Source organism: Acomys russatus, chromosome 8 (genome assembly GCF_903995435.1).
Source record: "Acomys russatus chromosome 8, mAcoRus1.1, whole genome shotgun sequence".
NCBI lineage: Eukaryota > Metazoa > Chordata > Mammalia > Rodentia > Muridae > Acomys > Acomys russatus.
The window spans coordinates 70,199,467-70,226,017 of NC_067144.1; the positions used below are offsets into that span (position 1 = coordinate 70,199,467).

The following is a 26,551-nucleotide window of genomic DNA, read 5'->3' on the forward strand; positions in this document are numbered from 1 at the left end:
TAACCACACTTCGAGCCATCTGTGGGAGGTTTCTTACAAGTCAAAGGGAAAAGAAAAGGGGTGACGAGGCCTGGGGTGCCCTACCTGCACTAGTGAGCAAGGCCTGTTAGCACAGCAGGTCTGTTGCTGTGGTAGCTGACTCACTTCCCTCCACCTCTCTGTGTAGCCCTGGCTGTCTTGAAACTAGATCTGTAGACCACATGGGTCACAGTGATCCGCCTGCCTCTGTCTCTGAGTGCTGGCTGAGTAAGGGAGGATTTCAACTTGGTCTTTAGGGACCCTTAGGTGAGGAATTCAGTTGTGCAGGCTGAACTCAGCAGTTCAAGGATGGATGGCTGCCTCTGGACTGGGTGTGGCTGTTTGTTCACAAAGCTCTGAGAGCAGAAAAGCATGGTAGGCAGTAAGCTTGGCAATCTCTCATCCGGGTTCAGATGTGTGTGCCCAGCATAGGCCTAGACCATCCCACTTCTGAATGTCTTTAAAAAGCCAATTAAGTTTTTGTTTTTAATGACTCTGTTTATTTTAGTTTGGGTCAAGGTATGATGAAAAGGCACCAAGCCAACAGCCAGTCCTTCAGCACCGGGCTTCACTGCTCTTTGGCCCAATGGATCTTGCCGTCTTCCCCAAGCTGCACAGTCCCACTGGCCACCAGCTGGAGGGCTGCAGGGAAGATCTTATGTTCTGCTATTTTGACTCTTTCAGACAAAGTTGCCACAGTGTCACCCCTCTTCACAGGGACAGCTTCTTGTAGGATGATCTGTCCAGCATCTACGTCTTCCTGGAAAAGGAAGCAAATGTTTCCAGCTTTGCTTTCTAGACAGACACTAGGGGCAAAGGTTTGGTAGGAAAAGCCATACTCACAGCTACAAAGTGTACAGTGCAGCCTGTGACTGTGACTCCAGCTTCCAGGACTTGCTCATGAGCATTTGAACCCTTGAAAGAAGGGAGCAAGGATGGGTGGATGTTGAGCATTTTCCCTAGAAGGCAAAGCAGCAGGAGTCAGAAGCTTCAGACCCTGTTTATTCTGTTAAAGGGACAAAGGATCAACTACATTTACTTTAGAAAATAAACTCTAGAGGGAAGAGGCCCAGATGCAGAAAACTGATGACAACAGGATGCAGAGCTCTTAAGGAGAGAATGGTCTGGCAGGATGGCTGCAGGCGGGAAAGGGTGCCTGTCACCATGCCCGATGATCTGAGCTCAATCCAAGGGCACCTAGCCCTACAAAGTGTCCTCTAACTACCACAGGCATGCTGAGGAGACTCATTCCCCAAGGCACACAGAGTAACTAAAATGCATGAGAAAAAGGTAGAGAGACTAAAGACACAGGTGCATTTTCCTTCTTTCTTTCTTTTTTTGATTTTTTGAGACAGGGTTCTCTTATAGTCTGGGCTGGCCTAGAACCCACGAGATCCACTGACATAGATGCATTTATCAATGTGCTTTCCATGCCGTCTCCTCTGTGTCATATAGGAGAGCATGAATCTTTCTGTGGTATCAGGTATCATGGCCTTGTACATGCCGTGTAGGTAAGTCCTCTACCACAGAATTAAACCCCCAGTTACTGGTCTGTTTTTTAAATTATTGTTATCTTATTTTATGAAAAAATTTAAAAGATTTATTTATTATGTATACAGTGTTCTACCTGCATGTGTGCCTGCATGTCAGAAGGCACCAGATCTCATTATAGATGGTTGTGAGCCACCATGTGGGTGCTGGGAATTGAACTCAGGACCGCTGGAAGAGCAGCCAGTGCTCTTAACCACTGAGCCATCTCTCCAGCCCCCAAAATGCTCTGCTTGCATGTATGTTTGTGCACTATAAATGTGCCTGGTGCCTGAAGAGGCCAGAAGGTGTTGGGTGCCTTGGAATCGGAGTTACAGATGGTTGTGAACTGTCATGTGGTATTGCTGGGAATTGAACTCAGGTCCTCTGTAAGAGTAACACATGAAAGCTGGGCGTGGTGGCGTACACCTTTAAAAAATCCCAGCACTCAGGAGGCAGGCAGATCGCTGAGTTCGAGGTCATCCTGGTCTACAAAGTGAGTCCAAGTTTTCTGCTCAGGTCTTTCTTCAACTTGGGATATATAGGCCCTTCCTCTTGTTTTTTCTCCCCTTCCTCTGCTTAGCTTCTGTGTGTCTCGTATGAACTTGCTGCCCTTGACCTCCAGTCCTCCCCTCACCCTCAGGATGCTGGGGTTACAGTTGTGGACTGAGTCTCCCTTTTTCTTGTCTCCAAAGAAGGAACAGGGTCTCGCTGGCGCTCCTCTGACAGTGAAGTGTGCCTACTGTGATTAGCGACAGCCAATGTAACAGCCGAGCCAACTGCTCAGTAAACCCTGTGTGGGCACTTCTGGAGCCAAAGCAAAGGTAACTAACTACATTCCATATCGACAGACCTAGGTGTGATGGCTGTTTGCTTACCATCCCATTTTCTGACAAAAGGGCCAGAAAGAATTCTCATAAATCCTGCAAGACAGACTATGTCTACAGAGAACTCTTCCAGGACGTGGTCAACTGCGTTGTCAAACTCAACACGATTTTTGTATAATTTATGATTAATTACCTGCAACAGAAAAGATAAACAACCTCTTCAGTGAATTAACAATAATCTAAACACACCATTTGCAGAGTCCACACTTGAGTGGGGAAGATGCACGCACACACTTGCGAAGTCCCACCATTACACAAGTGCCCCTGTGACCTTGGGAGAGCAGTGTGAGTTTGCAGCCTGCAGGAAAGGTGTTTCTGCAGTAGCTCACCCTGGTGGGAATGCCAGCTCTTTCTGCTTTGTCTAAGCCAGCGACGGCAGCCTTGTTGGAGATGACAACAACAATGTGTGAAGAGCTCTTGGGATCCCCAGTGCTGTCTATGAGTGCCTGGAGGTTCGACCCTGCAAAGGCAGCGGAAAAACAAGTGAGCTCTCATCCCTGAAAGCTTAGTCCTCCTCACAACGCCCTTGCCCGTCAGAACGGCCTCTGCTTTACCATAAACTTGGGCCTCAAATATATTCAAACTGTAAGAGCACCCAGAAAGGCAGCCATAGAAACGCTGAAGGCAGCCATGGCACTGAGGCTATCATCTATAGAAATGCTCAGGTGCCTTTAACAACGCACCGCTAGTCATACTGTTCAGAGCAATGCTATTGTTGGGAAAAACAGCCAGTGCCTGGCATGGTGGCTCTATCCTATGCCGAGGCTAGGCCACCCTGGCTATGTGGCGATTCTAAAAGCAAGCAGCAAAGTTACGTTGTGGTAACTGATAGAATTAAATCTCTCCTACCCAGAATTCATACTATTTTTCCTTTTTTCTGAGATAGGGTTCCTCTGTGTAGCCTTGGCTGTCCTGGACTCAGACCAGGCTGGCCTTGAACTCACAGCGATCTACCAGCCTCTGCCTCCCAAGTGCTGGGATTAAAGGTGTGCGGCACCATGCCTGGCTCATCTTTTTGTTTTTTGCTGTGTTTTTAAGATTTTAAAGGATTTTGTGTGTGAGCGGTTGGCCTGCATGCATGTGCACCATGTGCCCAGGTACCCAGAATTCAGAAGAGTGCGTCACACGTCCTGGAACCACACTTAAGGGTGCTGGTAAGTCACCATGTGGGTGCTGGGGACAGAGCCTAGGTCCTCTGAAAGAGCATCAAGTACCCTCAACTCTGAGCCACTTTTCCAGCCTGTGTTTTGGAGGCCTCACTGCGTGGTCCCGGCTGGCCTGGTTCCCAGTGTGTGGACTAGGCAGTCACTAAACTCGGGAATCTGCCTGCTTTACTGGGATAAAGCTGTGCACGCCAGGTTGCCCATTCTAGCTTCTTAACTTCTCATAACCATTTTCTGCACATGCTCATTTTGATCCCCATCCCAGGTCCTGCTGAGAGCATCCTTGCTGTCTGTGTGAACGGTGGTGGAGAGAAGCCATGCTTTACCTGTTCCGGATATTAAGACAGCCACTCTTGCCTTCTTTTGTTGGGCAGGGAAATTACTTCTCAGAAAGCCATTTGTCACCACAGACCCATGTGTTCGCATGGTTTCAATCAGATTCTTGACTCTGACCCGAGGAGAATCTTCATTTCAATTTTATGCATAATAAGAACAAGTATGAATTAATAGGAATAATAGAAAAGCAAAAGAAAACTTTACAATATTGTATCTTACTCTGAAAGTAAAATATACAGAAACTAAAACACCAGGTCATAATAACATTTACCTTTATTTAATGTGCATTGGTGTTTTACCTGCATATATATCTATATGAGAGTGTCAGATCTCGGCGTTATAGACAGTTGTGAGCTGCCGTGTGGGTGCTGGGTCCTCTGGAAGAGCAGTCAGTGCTCTTAACCGCTGAGCCATCCCTCCAGCCCCATTTCTTACTCTTGACAACACACTTAAGGAGATGAACGTGTGTAATCACTTCTTCAGCTAAGCGCTGTAGACTGCATCAGTACGGCGAAGCAGGGCTACATAAACACTGCCTGCCGCATTTTCCTCAGCCCCTCAACCCTCCTGTGAGCCTGTTCACATGGTGCGATGACAGTCTGACTTCCTGGGAGACCAGTGACCCAGCAAGGCCAGTCAAGACTGACCTAGGATGCTGTTTTTGAGAAAGGGAAGGCTTCTTACTGCAGTGTAAGCTGAAGGAAGTTGCTGCCCAGCACTGGGAGAGCGGGCCTGAAAAGAAAACCTACACAGCAGAGTAGAAAGGCAGACAGAAGCAAGATCAGTAACTCTGACAGCACTGTTAGTACCTGAATGGCTCTGTCTGCCACCCTGTCAAATTCTGATCGGGTTCTGAGAATATACAGAACCGGTAAGGCGTCCACTCATGGGTGCTTGGGTTGAGCTAAACCTCTAGCAGAAGCGCAAGGTGCTCTGTGTAGTGACATCATCCTGGGAAATCATCCCGTGCAGCGTGGCTGCTGTGCATGTTAAGGTCCCAAAGAGAAAACGTGTTCTGGCACCAGGGTAGATGAATTATGGTTGTGCAGGTTAGGACAGACACTATGGCGAGGGTGGAAGGGCAGATGAGGGCTTGAGTGGTAGAGCTGAGTTAAGCTCAAGACTATAAACTTAAAATGCAGGAAGAAGCTATTACCTTCAGGACAGGCAACAACACTGCCTATCACCCAGGCCTCTTCCTGGCGCTGCCGAATGTCACACAGAACCTGCTCTGCCTGGTCCTTTGACACCACGAGGGCAGCTCCAATGCCACAGTTGAACGTCCTGGCCATTTCTTCCTCAGAGAGCTGTCCTTTCTGCTGCAGCCACGAGAAGACCTTGGGAACCCTCCAGGTGCAGGCATCTCAAAACAACAAGAGTCACCCGATTACCCACTGTCCCATACAGAGAGCACCCAGGAGTCCCAGCCAGAACTTCGTCTGAGCAGAGCAGAACCATGTTCTGTCAGCTCGGACACTTGGAGGAGGGAGGCTCTATGCTTCCTGAACTACTGGATCTTCAGAGCCCCCTAAGGGCTTGGATGTGCGAGCAGCTGACTACAGCAGAGACTGGCGGGCTCCTTTGTAAGCGCTTGCTGATGCTGTCCAGATGATGGCAGCATGTCCCTTCAGCACCATGCAGGACATCTTGGAGGACAGTCCTGCTACAGAAGGTTTTCTGACAAACACCTTGTTCTTTAATTTCTTTTAGAGTTTACGCTCTGAGCTGGCCTACTGCTCCTCCTTTGTCACTAGCCAGACATCAACTGCTTCTCAAGTAACGGCTTAGTTACAGACACTGGCACAAAACTCATCAATAACGAAGTAGCACGAATAATTTCTTGGAGTGTATGGCTTATAGGATTTAATTTACAAAAACCATACTGGAATTATTTAGGATGACCTTAAAGAAAAAGAATTTAGCTTTTGTCCTGGTTGGATTTTTTTTTTGTTGTTGTTTGTTTGGTTTTTTTTTTTGGTCAACTTGAGACAAGCTGGAGTGATCTAAGCAGACGATCCTCAACCAAGTAAGTGCCTCCTTAAGACTTGATAGTAGGCAAGCCTGTGGGGACAGATCACTGAGTGCAGTGTCACCAATGGGCTGGAGGTCCTGGGTGGAATAAGAAGGCAGGCTGAGTAGGCCATAGGGAACACAGGCCAGTAAGCAGCACTCCCCCGCGCCTAAGCCTCTGATTCAGTTACTACCTCCAAGTTCCTGCTTGGAGTTCCGGCCCTCACTACCCTCAGTGATGGATCATGGCAGGAGAAGATAAATAAACCCTTCCTTCCCCATGTTGTTGTTGTTGTTTTTATAGACAAGGTCTCTCTGTGTAGCCTTGGCTATCCTGGACTCACTTTGTAGACCAGGCTGGCCTCAAACTTACAGTGATCTGCCTGCCTCTACCTTCCTGCTGGGATTAAAGGCGTGTGCCACCACCACCCAGCTCCCATGTTGTTTTTGGTCTAGGTCTTTATCACAGCAAGAAAAATCCTGTCTAAGATGGATTTTTACTAAAAAGATTTTTTTTTTTAATGAGGGGGGAGGGCATCTGGAACTTTCCATACAGACCACGCTGTACTAGATATTTTCCAGATTCATGTTTTATTTAATGTGATAAGTGTTCTGCTCTGTAATATATGTGTACCATGTGTCCTTTATGCCCTCAGAGGTCAGAGGAGGACATCAGGATCCCCTGGACCTGGAGTTACTAATGGTTATGAACTGCCACATGCTACTGAGTTCCAAATCCAGGTCCTCTGCAAGAACATGTGCTAAGCCCTGTCTCAGCCCAGAACTGGTGGAGCTGATTACTGGCTCCTCCTGTTTAGCACATCTATGATAATTGGTTTTTGTTTCTTTGACACAGGGTCTCATTCCATGATAGTCTCCATGAGTTCAAAGCCTGCCAACAAAAACATTCCCCGTGTAGCCATGTACGCACTCACTACCCACAGCACACGCTTTCTCTCTTTAGCATTTCTTAAATCCTAGTCTGCTGTGGTGAGCTTACCTAAATCCACTCCTAATTTCCGAGGGAGGACCCTGGGGATGTTCTCCAGCAATCCGCCTCCAGTGATATGAGCAAAAGCTTTGACACGGCCTGACCGTATGATGGGCAACAGCGAATGGCTGTAGACCCTGGTTGGAGTTAGAAGTAAGTCCCCTGTGGAGTGGAGAGAAAACACAAAATCTTAGCCCACACATGTGAAACCTAAACATAAAAACACTTCTGAGACAAACATTGGTCATGACCTCGCATGGAACATCAGCCCTGTAATATTACATAGGCAGGAAAACCATGGGTTCTAGTGTTAGGTGATCAGCGTTTGCCCCTGATCGGCTGCTCAGTCATTTACAAGCGGGACAGCAAGGGTCAATTTACCTAAAGTCTGATCACCACAACCATCAGGCGCTGCAGAGGAGTACTGGAGTGAAGACCTCTCCACAATTTTCCTCACAAGGCTAAAGCCATTGCTGTGAAGACCCGACGAAGCTATTCCAACAACAGCATCGCCTTCTGCGATCCTGTCCAGCCGAGGGAGCTGCTGGTCTCTCTCCACAGCACCAACAGCAAAGCCAGCAAGATCGTACTCGCCAGGAGGGTACATGTCAGGCATCTCTGCGGTCTCCCCTCCTGGAAAGACAAGGACGAAGACATCCCATGGTCTTCGAGTCTGCTTGAACAGTGACAGGAGCCACACTTAACATGAACAGCCAATGTGAAGCTGTGTCCTGGTTTCTAGGGGGAGCATGAATGCCAACTAACAGCGAAGAGATGACACCACTGCAGGCCTTACATGGCCGTCAAACATCTCCACTCTGGTCTGTGAATGCTCAGTTGGATTTAAGAAGATTCTATACTAGTGTGATTCAGAACTACTTTCTTTTCTTTTTCTTTTTAAATTTTTTTCCCACTTTATATGTATGAATGTTTCCCTGCATGTACCATGCACATGCCTGGTAGCTATGAAGGACAGAAGAGGACAGTAGATTTCCTGGAACTGGAGTTACAGGGAGCTGATATGTGGGCTCTAGGAATCACACCCAGGTTCCCTGGATGAGTAGCAGGTGTTCTAACTGCAGAGCCAGGCTCAGCCCTGAGTTTTAGTCACTCCACCGTCCGGATAATGGTACAGAGCTGTCTCGCTAAAAATGCCGCCCCCCCCACCCCAGCACAGTGCTGTGTTCATACCACATGAAGACACAAGAGGGGCACTGCAGACTCCAGCTTAGAAAAGGTACTGTAAAAATGCTTGAAAGGCAACTTTTGCCCTTGAGAGTGGATGTGTCTACAGATATAGTAGTGTACAGTTTTTTCCCCAATGAGACAAGAGTCTTGCTATATAGCCCAGGCTAGCTCAAACTCTCAGCAATCTTTCTGCTTCAGCTTCCAATGCTAGGATAATAAGCACACACTACTACACCAACCCTGAAATGAAGTAGAAGAAACAGTTCTGTTTCTTGGTCTATCTAAAAATTAATTTTGCTAAAAAACAAAACTCCCTCATATAAAGTTAAGCAGTATATCTATGAAACTGAAGTTACATTTTATTCTTTTTTTTTTTTCCTTCAAGACACTTTTTTGTGTATGTATGTGTGCAGCCTTGAGCTCACAGAGATCCTCCTGCCTCTCCCTCCCAAGTGGTAGGATTAAAAGAGTGCTGCTACTGCCTGGTTACATTTTATTCTTTATTCCACTTCTTAGGGAAACTATACTTTAACCTACACAATTCCAGCAGTCTATCTCCCCTGTGTTAGGCCCAGTCAGGAGGAAAAAGGCCTCAACCTTCCCAGTGTGCCCTTGAGACACACGGAGAAAGACGAGCCTGCCTGGCAGCTCAGGACTATGAGATGGGGCAGGTCTAAGACTACGTGACTGACAGGCAGCACAGAGTACCCGTGGGTCAATGGGTCATACCCAGGAGAGCACAGCCAGCTTGCCTACAAGCCTCAGCAATTCCAGCAACGACAGCTTCAGCTGTACTGAGGTCAAGTTTTCCACAGGAGAAGTAATCGAGGAAGAAGAGGGGCTCCGCTCCCTGTGCCAGGATGTCATTTACACACATTGCGACCAGGTCTTGACCAATGGTGGTGTGTTTATTGCAGTGCTGGGCGATCTGTAGAATATAAACAGCCACACAGAGAATGAGCCCCGCCTTTTATTTTGTGGGTTCACCCAGTGGTTGGCAAACACCCCAGGGAAAGGAAGCTGCATTTGGACAAGATATACAGTTTCCTCTTCTTTGCTAAGAGAACCTTTCAACCCGAGAAACTCCAGGACTAGTGTTTACTGTGCTATACAGCAAAGATAAACAGACGCCATGGCTCTTTTTTTTTTTTTTTTTTTTTTAGCTCATGTGTGTTAAGAAGAAAATGGCTATTTGATAAGCATAAAACTCACTTGAAAGACAAATTTCCTTTTCTCTTTCATAAAACCTTTAACTGCAAGTGTCTGGTTACCTTTAGCTTGGTCCCCACCCCGTCTGTCCCAGAGACTAGAAGAGCATCTTTGAAGCCAGCCGCTTTCAAATCAAAAAGACCAGCGAAGCCTCCAAGGTCAACGCTGCAGCCTGTTGGAGAGGAAGCAAATTACTTGTTCCATTTTAACTGATGAGCCCATGAATACTGGCACTGTTTCCTCCTGACAAGGGCTAACGTAAGAGCTACTTTTTCTGAGTCGGGAGAGACTCAGGAGCACAGACGCTTGACCAAGATGGCACGATGTGCTTGGCTCAAGAATAAATTAAAGGAAACCTAGCAGTTAAATGTAAGGCCCAAGTCAACTCACAATACCATCAAACTGTTGGCAGGGGAACAGGGTCAATTTACCTGGTCTGGAGGTGGCTTTTGCTAAAGGCTGGATTTTCTTAACCAGCATATTTCCAGCTGCAATGTCTACCCCAGATTCCTTGTAAGTCAGGCCCCTAAGGAGATGAAAATGAAAACCAAGATATCACCTCAGTGCCAGGGGAAATTATTATTTGAGAGGGTCTATGTAGGTCTGGCTGTCCTGGAACTCAGAGATCTGCTCGCCTGTGCTGAGATTAAAGACAGTACCACCACACCCGTCAGCTTTAGGGCTAGGGAAATGGCTCCGTGGCTAAGCAATTACCACAGGAGCTGGACGGATATGGCTGCCTGCCTGAAATCCCAGCCTGGGAAAGTGGAGATAGGGGCTCCCCAAAGCAAGCTGGCTAGAGAGACTAGCCAGACCAGGGAGCTGAGTTCCTCTGAGAGACCTTCTCTCAAAGGATAAGGGGGAAGGGTAAAGAGGGTTCTCCTATTAACCTCAGGCATCCACACGAGAGTGCACACCCACATGGGGCCACACCTAGGATCACCCCTCCCCCTGGAGGCCGAGTGTGTAAAGGAACAGTGCAGCAGGACACACTTGGTTCTCACATCCAGTAAGGTGCTTGGGCTGTCTTAAGTCAGTGCCTGTTCGCACCAGACTGTGGAGCAGGAACTGAAGGGTGCTCGTCACCCTCCCTGGCTGCTCGTCACCCTCCCCGGCTGCTCGTCACCCTCCCCGGCTGCTCTGATGGCATCACAGAGGCTGCTAAATACACTATTTTTAAAAATAAGCAAACTTTTGAGACAGGAGGGCTTCAAACTTGCTCTGCAGCTGTGAGTGACCTTGGGTTCCCAGTCTTCCTCCCGCAGTGTGAGTTGTGATAAAATATGCACTCAATTTACCGTCTTAGCCATTTTTTTTTTTTTTTTTTTTTTTTTTTTTTTTTGTCTTAGCCATTTTTAAGTGTATTGTTCACCCGAGTGGAACAATTTTGGGCAGCTGTCATTACCACCCAACTTTCCTCAACTAGCGAAGTGGAAACTATTACTTGAGAGTCTCCACCCCTGACTCCCAATACCTCAGCCTCAACTTCTCTAGGGTTAACATGGCAGATGAGAACGTCGTCTGTTCTCAGGTCAATTTCAGTGTAACATAAAATGCCAGAACCAAATTAAAAAAAAAAAAAGGAATTAGGATTAAGAATTCTGTAAAAATATCCCTAAAATCCCAAATGAGTTCTTACCACCTGAGTATATTGCTCTATCAGTTTTCACATAGCGGAGGGCAGTAGAAATACACAGAATATTGCTTTACAAAAGGACAAACTGTCCTGTAGAAATCAAGTTTGGGAATAGTATTGCGAATTCCTTTGTTTTCCCTTGCAAAGGAGAGATTTTGGCTTACTGGGATGAAGAAATGTCAGTGCCTGCAGTCCAGGGTCACTCATACAGGACATGACTGGCACTGTGACATCTTTTTCTTCATTTGGAAGAACTCAGGATTAAGTCCCTGGCTGAGCATAGTGGCATAGGCCATTGGATCTCTGTGAGTTCCATGCCAGCCAGGGTGTCATAGCAAGACTGTCTAAAAAGAAAAACAGTGCTGGGTGTGGTGGTGCATGCCTTTAATCCCAGCACTTGGGAGGTAGAGGCAGTTGGAGTGCTGTGAGTTCCAGACCAGCCAAGATATCACAGAGAAACCTTGTCTCGAAAAACTAAAAAAAAAAAAAAAAAAAAAAAAAGCAAAATTCAGTGTCTTAAGGTAGAGAATTTCTGCGAATTCTTATAATTTTAAAGTAATACCCCCCAAATTTGGCAGTGTTTTAGTGTAGTGTATTTACAAAAGGGTTAAAAAAAATGTGTCTTTCACCAGTTCAAGCTGTTAATTATTTTTTGAGAGAGCTGGCTCAGTGATTAAGAGCACTGCTGCTCTTGCAGATGATCTGGGTTTGGTTTCTAGCACCCACATGGTGGCTCACACCCAGCCCTAAGCCCAGATCCATGGGACCTCTTCTGACCTCTGAGGACACCAGGCACATGAGGTGCATAACATATAGGAAAACACCCTCATACACCCTCCCACGGAAGAACTTAATGAAAAGCAATGTGATATATGATAATCTTAAAAAAAAAAATCAAAACACTCATGTGGCAACCAACAGTTTATTTATTTTATAGGAAATATTTGTTAATAAATGAATGAGTAAGGGATTAAACATGCATCCAGGTAATATCCAGGTAATGAAGGGACAAACCAGGAGCAGACTTGAGCTCAGGATCGTCCAACCACACAAGGGGTCACCATAATTGTGACAAACTTTTCAAAGATAAGGGACTGGCAAAAAGAATTTTCCTTTTATTCAAATATTGCTTTGATCTTTTTTTCTAGGGGGGGGGCAGGTGACATAAAAGGTCTTACTATAGACTGGACTCAAATTTGAGTTGGCCTTCTTGTCTCAGCCTATAAATAGTTTAGCTCCAAGCAAAACCAAGACGCATTCAGCTCCACAGGTAGAAGGGAATACAGGCTGGCTTAGCATTCAGGTAGCGACATTCCTCCCCAGCCACGCAGGCCACTTATGACCCTGCCTCGAGGGAACCTTTACCTGGGCCGCTGGAGGAAGGCCACAGCTCTGAAGCCGATGTCCTTCCTGTAAACTGCTCCCTCAAACTTTATAGCGGCGAGTCCTTTCCTGGCTTCACCAAGGGCTGACATAAGATTGTCCTGGACGGCTGTCACTGTGAGGACTCTGCCCCCGCTGGTCACCACTTTTCCATCCTTAAGAGCAGTGCCTGCATGGAAGACCTGTAGGCCTAACGCCTGGGCCTCAGGAAACCCTGTAGAAAGCAGAGTGAAGAAGGAAGTTTTCTGAGGCAGGTCCTCACTATACAGACTTGGTGTCCTCCTTCCTGCCTGTTTTCCAAGTCCCACGATTAAAGGTGCCCTCTACCATGCCTGGCCTCAGAGATCTTAAAGTAACATGTTATCCTGTGCTGTGGCCCTACTTTAATAATGCTAGTTTTTGGGATGTGAGAGAAAACTAGAATAAAACTATAGGTTCAACGAGGGAGGGAAAAAAAGTCTGGAGTGGTCAAGACTTAAACGTATCGATACTTTTTCTTCACAAGAAGTTTAAAAGCTATACCATTTCCTTAGCACGTGAAACAGCCAGCTACAAAGATAACCAGCTCTCACCTCTGTACCCCAGTCTCCTCACCACACCTGGCGTGACAGTGTCCCTGGGTATTCTGACCACAGTGCCACCCAGCACAGATAGCTTTACGCATGTTGGTAAGGTCCCATAGCGCTTTACTGGAGTCACTATTACACTGCTCAGCCTCAATCTGAGGGAAATTTCAATCTTGTGTCTCTGTTCCTTTAAAAGCAAAAAAATTCCTGACTGTGTCAGATTTCATGGTGACAGACTTCTTGTTTACTTTGTTGGGCAAGAGTATGAATATAGTTCCTGAACAAAACCTACTATTTGAGTACTACTAACGGCTACGTGGTAGGGCATGCTAGGGACCACAGGCTTTGGCCAGATAGCACAACTTATCTGGCACTTCATTTTCATTTATCAGCAGACTCAACCAGATACCTCTTGGCCTGTTAAAAAAAAAAAAAAAAAAAAAAAAAAAAAAAAAAAAAAAGAGGGTGATGGGTTGGAGAGATGGCTCAGGGGTTAAGAGTACCGGCTGCTCTTCCAAAGGTCCTGAGTTCAATTCCCGGCAACCACATGGTGGCTCACAGCCATCTATAATGAGATCTGGCGCCCTCTTCTGGCGTGTGGACAGAATGCTGTATACATCACCGTCATCATCATCATCATCAAGGGGGGTGAGTGAGAAAAACTAGACCTTTCAAACTTTGAATTCTGGCACAGAAATCAATCTCCAGCACACTGTACTCTAACGCGTCAACCCGCATAAAGCAGAGTTTGTGTCTTCAAAATCTTATTCATGCTAGCTAACTAGGCTGAATTTCACGCCATCCGTTACCACGCTGGCCCGGGGAGGCGGAAGTGCAAGGCAGCAGGGTTCCACTGGAAATTTGGTTGGTTACTCACATTCCCTGGTGCAGGGAGGAAGTAAGCAGCAGCTCACTGTAACTCAGCTTTCACTCACAGCTACTCACCCGTGATCTCCACACCCCTGGTGCAGGCTCCAGGGTACCCTTTGCTCGCCATGACAACAGTTACGGCAGTGTGGTTTTCTAGCCAAACAGGCAGCGATGCGCTCAGCAGGCCATCGAAGGAGGACTGAATCACTTCATAAAGGTCACTTTTCAGAAGCGGGAGGATTACCTGAAAGACCAGGCCAGTGCGGCAGCCGAGATGGGCTTTCACAGTTGTCCCTCTATTCGCCTATTTTATTCACTGGGATGCTAACAAATGCTTCTCAAGGGCAACTATTTCAAGAGCGATGAACTGTGAGAATAAAATAATGCTTTTCTTCTCAAAAGTAGTTGTTATTGTTGCTGTCATTTTTATCACCACTACTATTATAATCATCATCACTGGCAGAGCTCTGCAGCCCCGGCCATCTGGAACTCACCCTGTAGACCAGACTAGCCATGAACTCAGAGATCCCCCTGCCTCTACCTTCTAACTGTTGGGATTAAAGACATGCACCACCATACCAGGCAGCATTTTATTTATTGTTACTCACTTGGCATTCTGGATCACCAAAACGGCAATTAAACTCCAAAACTTTTGGGCCATCTTTGGTCAGCATTATACCAGCATAGAGAATTCCTTTATTAAAAAAGAAAAAAGAAAAAAAAATTCAGAGAAAGGAAATCTATAATGATGCAATGACCACACGTACTATAACTATAAAACTTAGAATATGAATTGTTTTTTGAGACAAAGTCTCGCATATCTCAGGTTGGCCTTGAACCTGTAAGTTGAGGATAGCTTTTTACTTCTGATCCTCCGACCTCCTTATCCCAGCACAGGTGCGCCCCACCACACCCATTATATGGTAGTAGAAGAGATAGAACCAGGGCTGCTTCATGCATGCTAGGCAAGCATTCCACTAACTGAGCTACAATTCCGGTCCTAGAACACAAGCTTCTAATACTAACATTTTAATATGATTAAAATTGTGAGAAAGAGAAACCAGTTTCCATCAGAAGTTGGAGGCTACTGTACAGATGACCTGTGAGCGCTGCTTACCTGTGTAAGGCGCACCCTCCTCCTGCATGCCATCGACTGTCCTCTGAAGAATAGTGTTTTTAATTTTTAGTAACAAATCTTTAGAAACCTGGGGAACACACAGAAACATTTAAGTGAAACTGTCTGTTTTGTTTTTAAATCATTTAGGCTGGGTGTGGAGGTGTGTTCCTTTAATACCTGCGATGCCAACCTAGTCTACAGAAAGATTTCCACACCAGCCAGGGCCATAGAGACTCTCTCCAAAGAGACAAAACAAAACAAGCCCTCACATTGGCCCTTATCTTCACTGAACAGCAAAGAACTCTAAGAGATAAAATGTCTCACAGTGAAGGACACATCTGTGGCAAATGTTAGTACATGTCCACTTTCACTTTTCCTCAACACTTCACCAAACACATCAAAATAGTTAAGCTCTCAGCCTGGGAACGCTGTCAAGTGTAGGCTTGCTCACTTCCTGTCAGTACATCAATGGCAGTCACTATTTCGCTCCACAGGGCTTAAAGAACCTAACTCAAGATTTCCTCAGACATAATGCTAAAATTAAAAGTTTTCCTACAAAGCGAGCCCAGGACAGCCAAGGCTACACAGAGAAACCCTGCCTTCAAAAATCAAAACAAGGGCTGGAGAGATGGCTCAGTGGTTAAGAGCACTGTCTGCTCTTCCAGAGGTTCTGAGTTCAATTCCCACCAACCACATGGTGGCTCTCAACCATTTATAATGAGATCTGGTGTCTGCTTCTGGCGTGCAGGTGTATATGCAGATAGAGCACTCATATACAATAAATAAATAAAATCCTAAAAAAATAAAAAAGAAAAACCAAAACAAACAAACAAACAAACAAACAAACAAAAAGTGCTTGCTTATTTTTGCTTTTTTTGGGACAGGGACTCCCTAGGTAGCCCTAGCTGTCTTTGAACTCAGAGATCCGCATTCTTTGCCTCCCAAGTGCCACTAACCTGGCTCAGATATTAATCTTTTTTTTTTTTTTTTTTTTTTTTTCAAGACAGGTTTCTCTGTGTAATAGCCCTGGCTGTCCTGGAACTGTCTTTGTAGACTAGGCTGGTCTGGAACTCACAGCTATCCACCTGCCTCTGTCTCCCCAGTGCGGGGATTAAAGGCGTGCACCACCATGCCTGGCTGATATTAATCATTTAATCAAGGAAAGCAGTAGCACAGATAAGAATGGTTATCAGCAATGAAAACAACTAGGTGAGTTTCTAGAGTGCTAATCCATTCTAGTTAAAAAAACAGATTCTTTGTTTGAAATCTCTCTCTCTTTCTGGGTATGAGCCACTGTGTGGTTGCTGGGAATTGAACTCAGGACCTTTGGAAGAACAGCCAGTGCTCTTAACCTCTGAGCCATCTCTCCAGCCCAGCTTTTTTATTTTTTCAAGACAGGTCTCTCTTTGCAGCCCTGGCTGTCTGTGGATCAAGCTCGTCTCCAACTCAGAGATCCGCCTGCCTCTGCCTCCCAACTGCTTGGATTAAAGGTGTGCACCATTGCATCTGGCTAATACGGGTATCTTATACAAAACTATGCCTGTCAGTATGAAGTACAGAGAGCACAATTACGGCCTCTCTGGGATCTCAGTTTATTATATATACACATAGCTGTTTTATGTGCACTGTATTGAGAAAGGAAGAGAATAATTCTAGGTCTCATGGGATTAAAATACAGATGTGCCCAAGTTGGGAGGGGACATAGTCAGACCTCACCGTACTTCCTGTTTTTCCCTCACAGGCTGTTGGAAGCGGTTGTTAAGAGACCAGAAGGGAGCACTTGTAGTTGAAAGGGTGACAGCGCACGGTACCTGTGGTGTTGGGCAGTAGGCTCCCATGCCCCCTGTGTTGGGGCCCTCATCTCCATCCAGCAATCGCTTGTGGTCTTGTGCTGGGGGCATCGGGGCCACCGTCTTCCCATCAGTGAAACACAGACACTGTGGAGATCAGTTAGTACACTTAGGTTAAATGTCAGACAGTCAGACACACCTCTTTTGAGAGGAAGTATTTTCATGTCTGAAGAAAACTTGAAAAATAATTCCAAGGTATATGGCAGGAACCCAAACATCTTGGATATCTGATTTTTAAAAGGGCTGCCATTTCACAAAGCAAGCTCCTACCCAGGACAAAGATCAACCTTCCTGCTGCTGAGACCACCAGGCACCCACACCGTATTTAAGGTGCGCTTACCGTGTAACAAGTATATGGGAAACAGAGACTGTGAATGTATAGGACCTCCAAAGTGTGACTTAATTCAACTGTCCCCACCAACATTTGGGGCAGTGGCTTTCTGCCTGCAGGTTGTCACGCTTGAAAACGGTCGCATATCAGATGCTTACATTACGATTCATGATAGCAAAATTGAGGTTATGAAGTAGCAAGGACAGAGTGTTATGGTTGGGGGTCAGCACAACACAAGGAGCTGCATTAGAGGGTTGCAGCATTAGGGTTGAGGGCCGCAGCCCTAGGGGCTGATGAAGAGAACATATGCTTTTGCTCCTCTGAATCCTAGGTGTGGTGTGTGAGAATCCCTGAAGCTGCTGGGCTCCTGTTCTCAGAGGAAGCTACCAGAGGAAATGGGAGAGTTGTTTTTATTGGTGGTGGTGGTGGTGGTGTTGGTGTTACAGGCAAAGAGATGGCTATACGTACAGACACTTCTTCTCCTTCCAGAAGCTCTTCTACAACCACCGTTTCCCCAGCGGCTCCAAAAGACTTCTCCTAATTGTAAAGATAAAAGGCCTTGTAAACTGTGAATCTTTTAGCATTTACCAAATGACATAAGAGAGTTATGAAATACATGAGCATTGCAATTCTTTCTTTTGAGACAGGGTTTCTCTGTGTAGCACTGGCTGTCCTGGACTCACTCTGTAGACCAGGCTGGCCTTGAACTCAAAGATCCACCTGCCTCTGCCTCCTGAGTGCTGGGATTAAAGGCGCGTGTCACCACACCGAGCTGTAATTCTTTCTTGTCTGAAGATTTAGCAGGATTTTTTCGTTGTTACTGTGGCGGCAGGTTGAGCTCACACTGTACAGATGTGACCAACACATTCCTGATACTTTGCTGACATTTTCATGAGCATCTTTCCATCTTTATTCCTGAATATACCTAGGCAGCTTTGTCCAGAAAATTATATAAAACCCTGTATACATTTCTCTAAGAGGGTAAGTCATAATCATCAATATGGATTATAAAAGAGACATTGTATCCACCCACTGCTCTTCTTGTAAGACTTGGGACACACGGGATAAATGCCTTCTGTTCTCATGGATGCTTGGAGATTTATCTCTAAGGCCCATGGGCCGATGACACCAAGATGTTAGAACGTACTATAAAAGAATGAGTCATGGTTTAGGAGAGGCAGCTCTGTACTATCCATTTTCTAGAGATGGGTAACACACAGTACAATTAAAGCTAACTTTCCAGTGTCTGGTCCACTTTGAGGCCCACCTTATGTAAGCCTGCCATACTTACTCATACACAGAGAACCAACCTTTCAGAAGCATCCACCTACTTGCATGATCTCCTGTACAGCTTTGCAGGCTTCTGCTCTGTCCTTCGCGACAACCACCCCTTTCCCAGCTGCAAGGCCACTGGCCTTCACAACCAAAGCAGGGAAGTCCGCACTGTAAAGACAGGGCAGCTCTTATCATCCAACAATACTCTCACTGCAGCCGGGCGTGGTGGCGCACGCCTTTATTCCTAGCACCCAGGGAGGCAGAGGCAGAATCTCTGTGAGTTTAAGGCCAGCCTGGTCTATAGCTCAAGTCCAGGACAGTCAAGACTACACAGAGAAACTCTGTCTTGAAAAACCAATTTCCTCCACCCCCGCCTCAGCCCAAGAACAAAGGGGAAAAAGGCGTGTGCTGGCTAACTCACTAACTTCTCGTGTAACTTTCCACATGTAGGAGGAAAGGATACTCAATGGACTTAGGGTTGGTTCTCAGTACCCATATGGGTCAGAACTCCAGACCCAGGGATCTAAGGCCTCTTCTCACCTCTGTGGGCATGAGGTCATTCATGCAGACAAAACACCATACACATAAAATTAGAACAAAACAAAACCCAAAAACCTTAAAAACTCAGTAACTCTGCTGAGCATCCCAGCACTGGGAAGCTGAAGCAGGAGGATTGCCATTAGTTTAAGATCTTGCTGTAACACGGCACCTTGTCAACTGTGGGGCAGTATGCATTTCTTCTTAGAGATTCCTCAGTAGTGGAAGCATCAACATATAATCTAGACTATTTAAGGGACACACGCACAGAGCCACTAAGCCTTTTTTCCTCCTCCTTTGGGTTTGAAACTGGATCCACGTATCCCACGCTGGCTTTGAATTGATCCCTCAGCTTCTACTCCCAAGTATTGAAGAATCTCATATTATTTTAGTGTTGAAAAAAGAAAACTAATTATTTTATTTAAAGTCTTTTTCTTTTTGTTTTTTTGAGACAGGGTTTCTCTGTGTAACAGCTTTGGTGGTCTTGTTGACCAGGCTGGCCTCGAACTCACAAAGATCTACCCTTTTCTGCCTCCCAAATGCTAGAATTAAAGATGTGTGCCACCACAGCCCTGGCTTGAACAATGTGTTTTAAACATGAAAGTGACTTCATATTTAAATACCATTCTAAAACACCTGCCCTTTAAAGGTCATCTTCCACCCACCTCATAATAAAGCTGCAGGCCTCCTCAGGACTGGTGAAAGCTTGCCACTGTGCAGTTGGGATTCCATGTCGGCCCATAAACTCCTTGGCAAATCTTTTACTGGACTCTAACTGAGCTGCTTCTGCCGTGGGGCCAAAGCATCGTACTCCCGCAGAGCTCAGGTCTCCCACAATTCCTACAGGAGCAAACAGATATCTAGGCGATCCACGGTCTGTCTAGGGATTTAGACTCAATATGCCTTATGAGTAGATTAAACTTTAAGGGCTAAAAGCTCCTGTAATGTATTTTACTACAACTCTCCATCCACAAATGAATTGGATCACATAATCCCTAACCTTCTTCAGACACTGCATGTTTTATAACAACGAGAAGTGAACTTTACCTGCAGCCAGAGGGGCCTCTGGTCCGACAACCACGAATTCAATTTTTTCATCTTTGCAGAACTGAGCAAGGACAGCATGATTATCGATGGAGACGGCTGTAGGCAGAAAACACAACTCCACATGTGCAAAAGTATCTCAGCTAACCAAATAACTGAGTACTATCCTTAGTAAGGTAATTAAAAGCTAAGGTTAATTATTGCTGTTGCTTTTGCTTTTGCTGGCACAGTTAGTAATATATAAACAATAGCAAATGTGAACAAAATAAGCAATCCTGCTCTACGGCAAATGGAGAGGTTAGATGTGGTTGGGTCAGGAAGGTCTCTGTGGTGGAGCTGTTCAAGCAAAGAAGCAACAATGATTCTATGTAAGACTCTTCTCCCTGCCCAGAGGAAGTCGGGGTTCTCCATCCAAAGGCCTGCCCAGTGTAGCAAGACTGCCCATACCCACTCTGGGCCCAGGGGGATTAACCATATCAGTACAGAGGCAAAAGACAGCACATGGCCACCCTCAGTGCTGCAAAGGGCAGGTAACTTGTGATAATCCTGGGTGGTTCTGGTGGTGTGGCCCAAAACCTCAACCGCATAAGCACATAACCTGCCAGCTCCTCAATAAACAGACACAATCCTTGTCTCTAGACAAAGCACTGCAGAGAAGGAGGTATTCTCTTATCACCTCTGGCTTTCCTTTACGATATGCCACAATGGCTACTGTGCAAACAAGATGAAACAAGACAGAGCTTTGCAAGGATAAGATGAGGAGCTTTAGTTTTACCCCAAGTCCTGCAAAACTGTTTACTGTAGTTTATGAACTTATCATTAGTGGAACCAGAATCCATATTCGACAGCCCCATTCAACTTCTCGTTTACAGGCACACACATAAAATGCCTTAAATCTGCCTTAAATCTACATTACGTATTTGTTGCCCCCCCTTAAGGAGCCATCTTGTCAGCCCCTGTTACTTTTTCCATCAAGTGGTTGATAAGGCTAAAAACACACTAACTTATGGTTACCACACGCGAGAACTCACATTACTTTAAAACCGTAAAGTCAGAGAATGCATTCAAACTTAAATACAGCATGTGTGAGCTATCATTTACTATCAACAAATATTAGCCACCACTCCCCATCTTGAGACATAATTACCAGCATTTGAGATCTTCCCAGAACAAGCAGTGCCTGCATTTCCCGGGGCAACCAACACTTGTTTGACATGACGAGACTGTGCAAGTTTCCAGGCCAGGGTATGTTCCCTTCCTCCACTACCAATGACAAGAACCCGGGCTGCCATTGCTGTCTGCAGAGCAGGAATTCAGAAGCAAAATAAAACCTGCAGAAAGAAACCAGAGTTGACATTTTAGAATGCATATACTTTAGAAAAAAAATTTCTTTTCTGGCAGTGTTTTATTTTGCTAACTGTTCTGTGCGCGGGTGTTTTGCCTCCATGTGTGCTTGTGTGCCATGGGTGTGCCTGTGTCCACTGAGGCCCGAGGAGGCTGCTGGATCCCCTGGAACTGGTGACATAGGTGGTTGTTAGCCATTATGTGGATGCTGGTAATTGACCCCTAGCGTCCCAGAAGAGCAGCAAGTGCTTGTGACTGCTGAGCCATCTCCTCAGCCAATCTTTTGATGTTTTTGGGAAAGTCATAAGTTGCTCAGGCTAGCCTCAAACTCGCAGCAAACCTCTTAGCCACTTTCCAAGTGTTGGGATTACAGGCAGGTACCACCAGGTCTGGCTGTGGAAATCACAGTTTATAAATCATCCCAGCACTTGGGAGAGGCAGGCAGTTCTCTGAGTTCAAGGTCATCTTAGTCTATAGAGTGAGTTCCAGGGCAGCCAGGGTTACAGAGACAAAGTGCTGGGTGTGTGTGTGTGTGGTTTTTCAAGACAGGGTTTCTCTTGTGTAGCCTTGGCTACCCTATAAACTTACTCTGTAGACCAGGCCTGTCTCTGCCTACCTAGTGCTGGTATTACAGGCATGCACCACCACTCCCAACTGAGAAAACCCAGTTTTATCTTGAAGAACGAAACAAAAGCTGGAGAGATGGCTCAGGCTGTTCTTACAGAGAACCTGGATTCAATTCCTAACATCTGCATGATGGCTAACAGCCATCTGCAACTCCAGATCCAGGGGACCTGACCTTTTCCCACTGGCCACCTTAGGTAGAAGGTACAGATTTGGTACATATACATACAGGCAAAATAGAAAACCAAAGAGAGAGAGAGGGAGTCTCAAAAATTGGAGGTAAGAATTGGAAAAATATGACAATAATCACAGGAAAAGAGGGCATGTAAAAATGAAGCAGACCTGCTTACAGCTAGGTTAAGGAGAGAGAGGTGCTGCAGCCCTGCTAGGTTCTGAATGTCTCTAAGCTTCATGTAGTATACATAGCCATGTTGTGAGGTATTAAAAGAGTGGAGTGTGGTATTTAGAAATGGAGTCCATGGGAACGACTGGTTTAGATAAGGGCGCTGAGGTGGGACACCCGCAATCAATTCCTAGAAGGCTTTTTGTTTGTTTGTTAACTCCCTCTGCATTCCAGGTTGGCCTTGAACTCAGAGATCTGCTTGCGGAGTGCCGAGATTAAATGTATGGGTCACCCTGTCCAGCTTTTTTTTTGGGGGGGGGGGGGGGGAGCCTTCAAGACAGGGTCTCTCTGTGTAGCCTTGGCTGTCCTGCACTCACTTTGTAGACCAGGCTCGATGTGGCCTTGAACACACGTTGATCTGCCTGCCTCTGCCTCCCCAGGGCTGGGAGTAAAGGCGTGTGCCACCATGCCTGGCCCAACCCAGCTTTTGTTTTTGTTAAAATATTTATTCTTATGTATAACAGCGCTTTATCTGCATATATGTCTGCATGCCAGAAGAGGACATCCAATCACATTATAGATGGTTGGAGCAACCATGTGGTTGCTGGGAATTGAACTCAGAAGAGCACTGAGCCATCTCTCCAGCCCCTTTTCTTTGTTTTGTTTTTGAGACAGGGTTTCTCTGTGTAGCCTTGGCTGTCCTGGACTTACTTTGTAGACCAGGCTGGCCTCAAACTCACTGAGATCCGCCTGCCTCTGCCTTCCGAGTGCTGGGATTAAAGGCGTGCACCACCACACCCGGCTTTTTCTTTGTTTTTTAAGATAGGGTCTTAAGCTGGGTTCAGGCGGCCCAGAACCTGGGAGGCAGAGGTAGGAGGATTTCTGTGAGTTTGAAGCAAGTTCGGTCAACAGAGTGAGTTCCAGGACAGCCAGGACTGCACCTAGAAACCCTGTCTTGAAAAACAAACAAACAAACAAACAAACAAGCAAAACAAAAAAGGACTGGGTGTCACTATGGATTCCTGACTAGCCTGGAATTCGGATATATTCCTACCTCTGCCTCTGGAGTACTAAATTGTTGTTTTTTGGCTTGTTTGTTTTAAATAAGAGGGACAGAGACCAAACAAAAGGTAAGCATGCACGCTATGGCTCCACTGTCATAGGATGTCCTGTGTCAAAGACTGCGATAAGATGCTCATTAGATGGGGCCCTTGATTGCACACCTCCATAACTACAAGCCTGAGCAAATGCCGTTTCTTTGTAACTTATCCAGCCTGTAATATTATAATGACAACAAACCCACCCAACCAATCAAAAATCTGTAGCTGGAAAATAACCACCAACAGTCTTTTTTTCTGTATCAAAAGATCTGATAATCATTAAGCCTTAGCAGGAAAATGGACTTTGATATTTGCTTACTTATTTAGGAGATAAAAACCCATTATTTTTCCGACACTTGACCTGAAGTCCTGGCCTCAACAGATTCTTTTATGCCAGGTTGTGGTGGAGCATTCCTTCAATTCCAGCATTAGGGAGGCAGTGGTCAAAGGATCTGAGTTTGAGGCCAGCCTGGTCTGTAGAGTTCAGGATGGCCAGATCTATACAGAGAAGCCCTGTCTCCAAAAACCAAACCCCAAACCAACAAAACACCCCCCTCCCCCTGCCACGGGGGGGGGGGGTTCTCTTGCCCCAGCTTTCCAAGTATCTGAGACAATAGGCATATGCCATTATACCTAGTGTTGAAGTTTTAAATTTAGACCCAGCGGGGCTAGAGAAATGGCTCAGAGGTTAAGAGTACTGGCTGTTCTTCCAAAGGTCCTGAGTTCAATTCCCAGCAACAGCATGGTGGCTCACAACCATCTATAATGAGATCTGGTGCCCTTTTCTGGAATATATAATAATATAATATTATTATCACACATAATAAATAAATAAATAAGTCTTAAAAAATTTAGACCCAAATTTAACCCTTGATGTGGTACAGGTAACAGGTATTAACAGTACAGTTTCTCTGTCAAAGAACAGAAAGTAAATATATTTGAGAACTATTTGTGCACTGTTAGAACTCCATAGAAGCATGAAGGGACAGTACATTAAGCGGTGAGTGTGCACCACCAAAAAAAAAAAAAACCCCCAAAAAACTATGTACACAGAGGGCACTCTCTAAACAACAGGAAACCAGCTCGGTTTGGTGGTGCAAGTCTTTAATCCCAGCACTCAGGTGATCAGTGGATCTCTGTGAGTTCAAGGCCAGCATGGTTTACATATGAGTCCAGGATAGCCAATGAAACCCTGCCTGGAGCCCCCTGTACCTTCACACCCCCAAAATCCCAAACCACACAAACCTAGGAAGCCATTAGGAGGCTCATAATAAAACAAGCACAGCTGTGTCAATACAATTGCATTGTGGGCACTGCAACTTCAACTCCATGTACTAAAACCATTTTTTCTTCAACATTTTTTTTTTCTTTCTGAAAGACTGGGTCTTCTTTGTATCCCTGATTTTCTAAGAACTTGCTATGCAGGCCTCAGGTAGTGATCCTCTGGCCCCTGCCCCTCCAGCCCTGAGATAACAAGTGTGTGGGCCACCATGCCTGGCTTCACCTACCATTTTTGTTTGGTGGCTGTACAAAAACAGTGGCAAAATCATTAGTACACTGTCCACAGATTGCAGGCCTATGACTTTTAAGAGTTTATGAGATACTCTGGATTGCAAATCTGCTAGAGAAGCCAACAGCAAATCCTAACATATCTCACTTGATAAAACACCAAGCCCTGAGAGGACATTAAAATGTGATATACTCCAAAGTACCCAGAAATAGGAATTGCTTATTTGTTATACTGCTTCATTTACCTAAACGGATACCTCAGATAGAGAAACCATTTATGAAGTCATCGCATGAACAGGAATAACAAGGACAAAGCTGTAGTTCAGCAATAGACCCATTGCGTAGAAGTCTTGTGTTCAAATACTAGCATCAAAAGCGAGATGGGGAAAAAAAAAAGCCAAAGATATTATCAAGGCATTTACCTATGCAGAAAAATCTGTAACTCCTAAATTGATAGTTTGGGATTACATATTTAAGGAGAGATGGAGGACCAGTTAAGAGCAGTTAGTGAGTTTAGTCTCCTAGCACCCACAAGGTGGCTCGCAAACATCTCAACTGTGGTTCCAGAGCCAATGGCTTCTTGAGGCTTCCTTGCGGCATTGTATGCACGTGGGCACGCACATACACGTAAGGGGAAGGCTCCTACACATAAAATGAAGAATTTAGTTCAATTCTATGTGTCATTTTCTTAGAAATAGTTGAAGCCATTAGATCTTCATAGCTAGTTTGAATAAGAGCAGCAGGGCGAGAAGACAATTTTATTTACTACTCAGATTCTGTGAGACAGCAGTACTGGTCTCTACATCAGGAGGGGCTAGGAGCCTGGGCTCCCGGGTCAACAGGGCCTTACTAGCTGGGAGACCCGGAGAGACTTTTGTAACTTTCTTGGGTGCCAGTTAACTAGTAAGCAACTTATAGCGAGAATGAGGGCCAGGTAGCAGAGAAGAGAATTGGGTAAAACTACTTCCAAGGATTTGTTTAAACAAAAGTAGAAACCAAATACGAAAGTGGTCCGGGTAAACCATTAGTGACAACGACAGAAGCAAAACTATGAAAACCCATCAATGTACACGGTCGGTCTTCACAGGAACCTGGACCGGGTCTCAGAACCAGAAAAGAAGGAAAGATGTACCAGGCCGTCTTCGGTCAAAGCCGTGCAAAGCACATGGCCCTGTTCGCCAGCCAAACCAGTTTCAATAGGAGCACCAGTCGCTGGAGTTAAACCCACAAGTCAAAGCGCAAACGCAGTCCACGCATCATTTAAAAAAAAAAAAAAAAAAAAAACCAAGGGGTTCACGCACCTGTAAAGCTCGTCACGCTGCTCCCACTCGCACCCGCCGCCGGAAACTGGCCCGGGAATCCTGCGCGCCTCGGTCTCTGCCCCGCCCCCGGCGGGCTCCTCCGTCCATTGGCCCGCCTGGGTCCCCGCCCGCGCGAGGCGCTCCGTGGGGGTTCCTCCCGTCCTAGGGTGCGGTCCGTGCGCCGCTCCGAATCCCTAGTACCTCGCTTAGGTCTGACCCTTGGCAGGGGTGCCACGTAAGGGTTCCCCCTGCCCTGGGGACAGAGCCATGGCTGCCGAGCTGGGGCTGCTAACCTAAGGCGACAGGGCGGACCGGCTAAAGGGCTCCGGATGAGTCCCCAGTGCACCCAGTGTAGAACGCGGGGTCGCCCAGACCCCCTCCAGCCTTTGCTA

General features: G+C 46.0%; 1 protein-coding gene across 1 annotated transcript; it reads right to left on the bottom strand.

The window, feature by feature from the left end:
• Positions 1 to 481: 481 nt before the first annotated feature.
• Positions 482 to 21,299, bottom strand: Gart (phosphoribosylglycinamide formyltransferase, phosphoribosylglycinamide synthetase, phosphoribosylaminoimidazole synthetase). Its single transcript, XM_051150265.1, has 21 exons — positions 21,086 to 21,299; positions 19,942 to 20,037; positions 19,560 to 19,734; positions 18,414 to 18,525; positions 17,551 to 17,619; positions 16,713 to 16,838; positions 14,902 to 14,989; positions 14,393 to 14,478; positions 13,860 to 14,028; positions 12,331 to 12,562; positions 9,761 to 9,855; positions 9,392 to 9,501; positions 8,850 to 9,048; positions 7,314 to 7,565; positions 6,942 to 7,094; positions 5,088 to 5,294; positions 3,922 to 4,059; positions 2,762 to 2,892; positions 2,424 to 2,565; positions 862 to 977; positions 482 to 778 (listed from the first exon to the last, which is right to left on the bottom strand). Exons 1-21 carry the CDS (start codon positions 21,228 to 21,230, stop codon positions 587 to 589), a joined length of 3,033 nt encoding a protein of 1,010 aa, XP_051006222.1. The 5' UTR covers positions 21,231 to 21,299; the 3' UTR covers positions 482 to 586.
• Between the last annotated feature and the right edge of the window lie 5,252 nt (positions 21,300 to 26,551).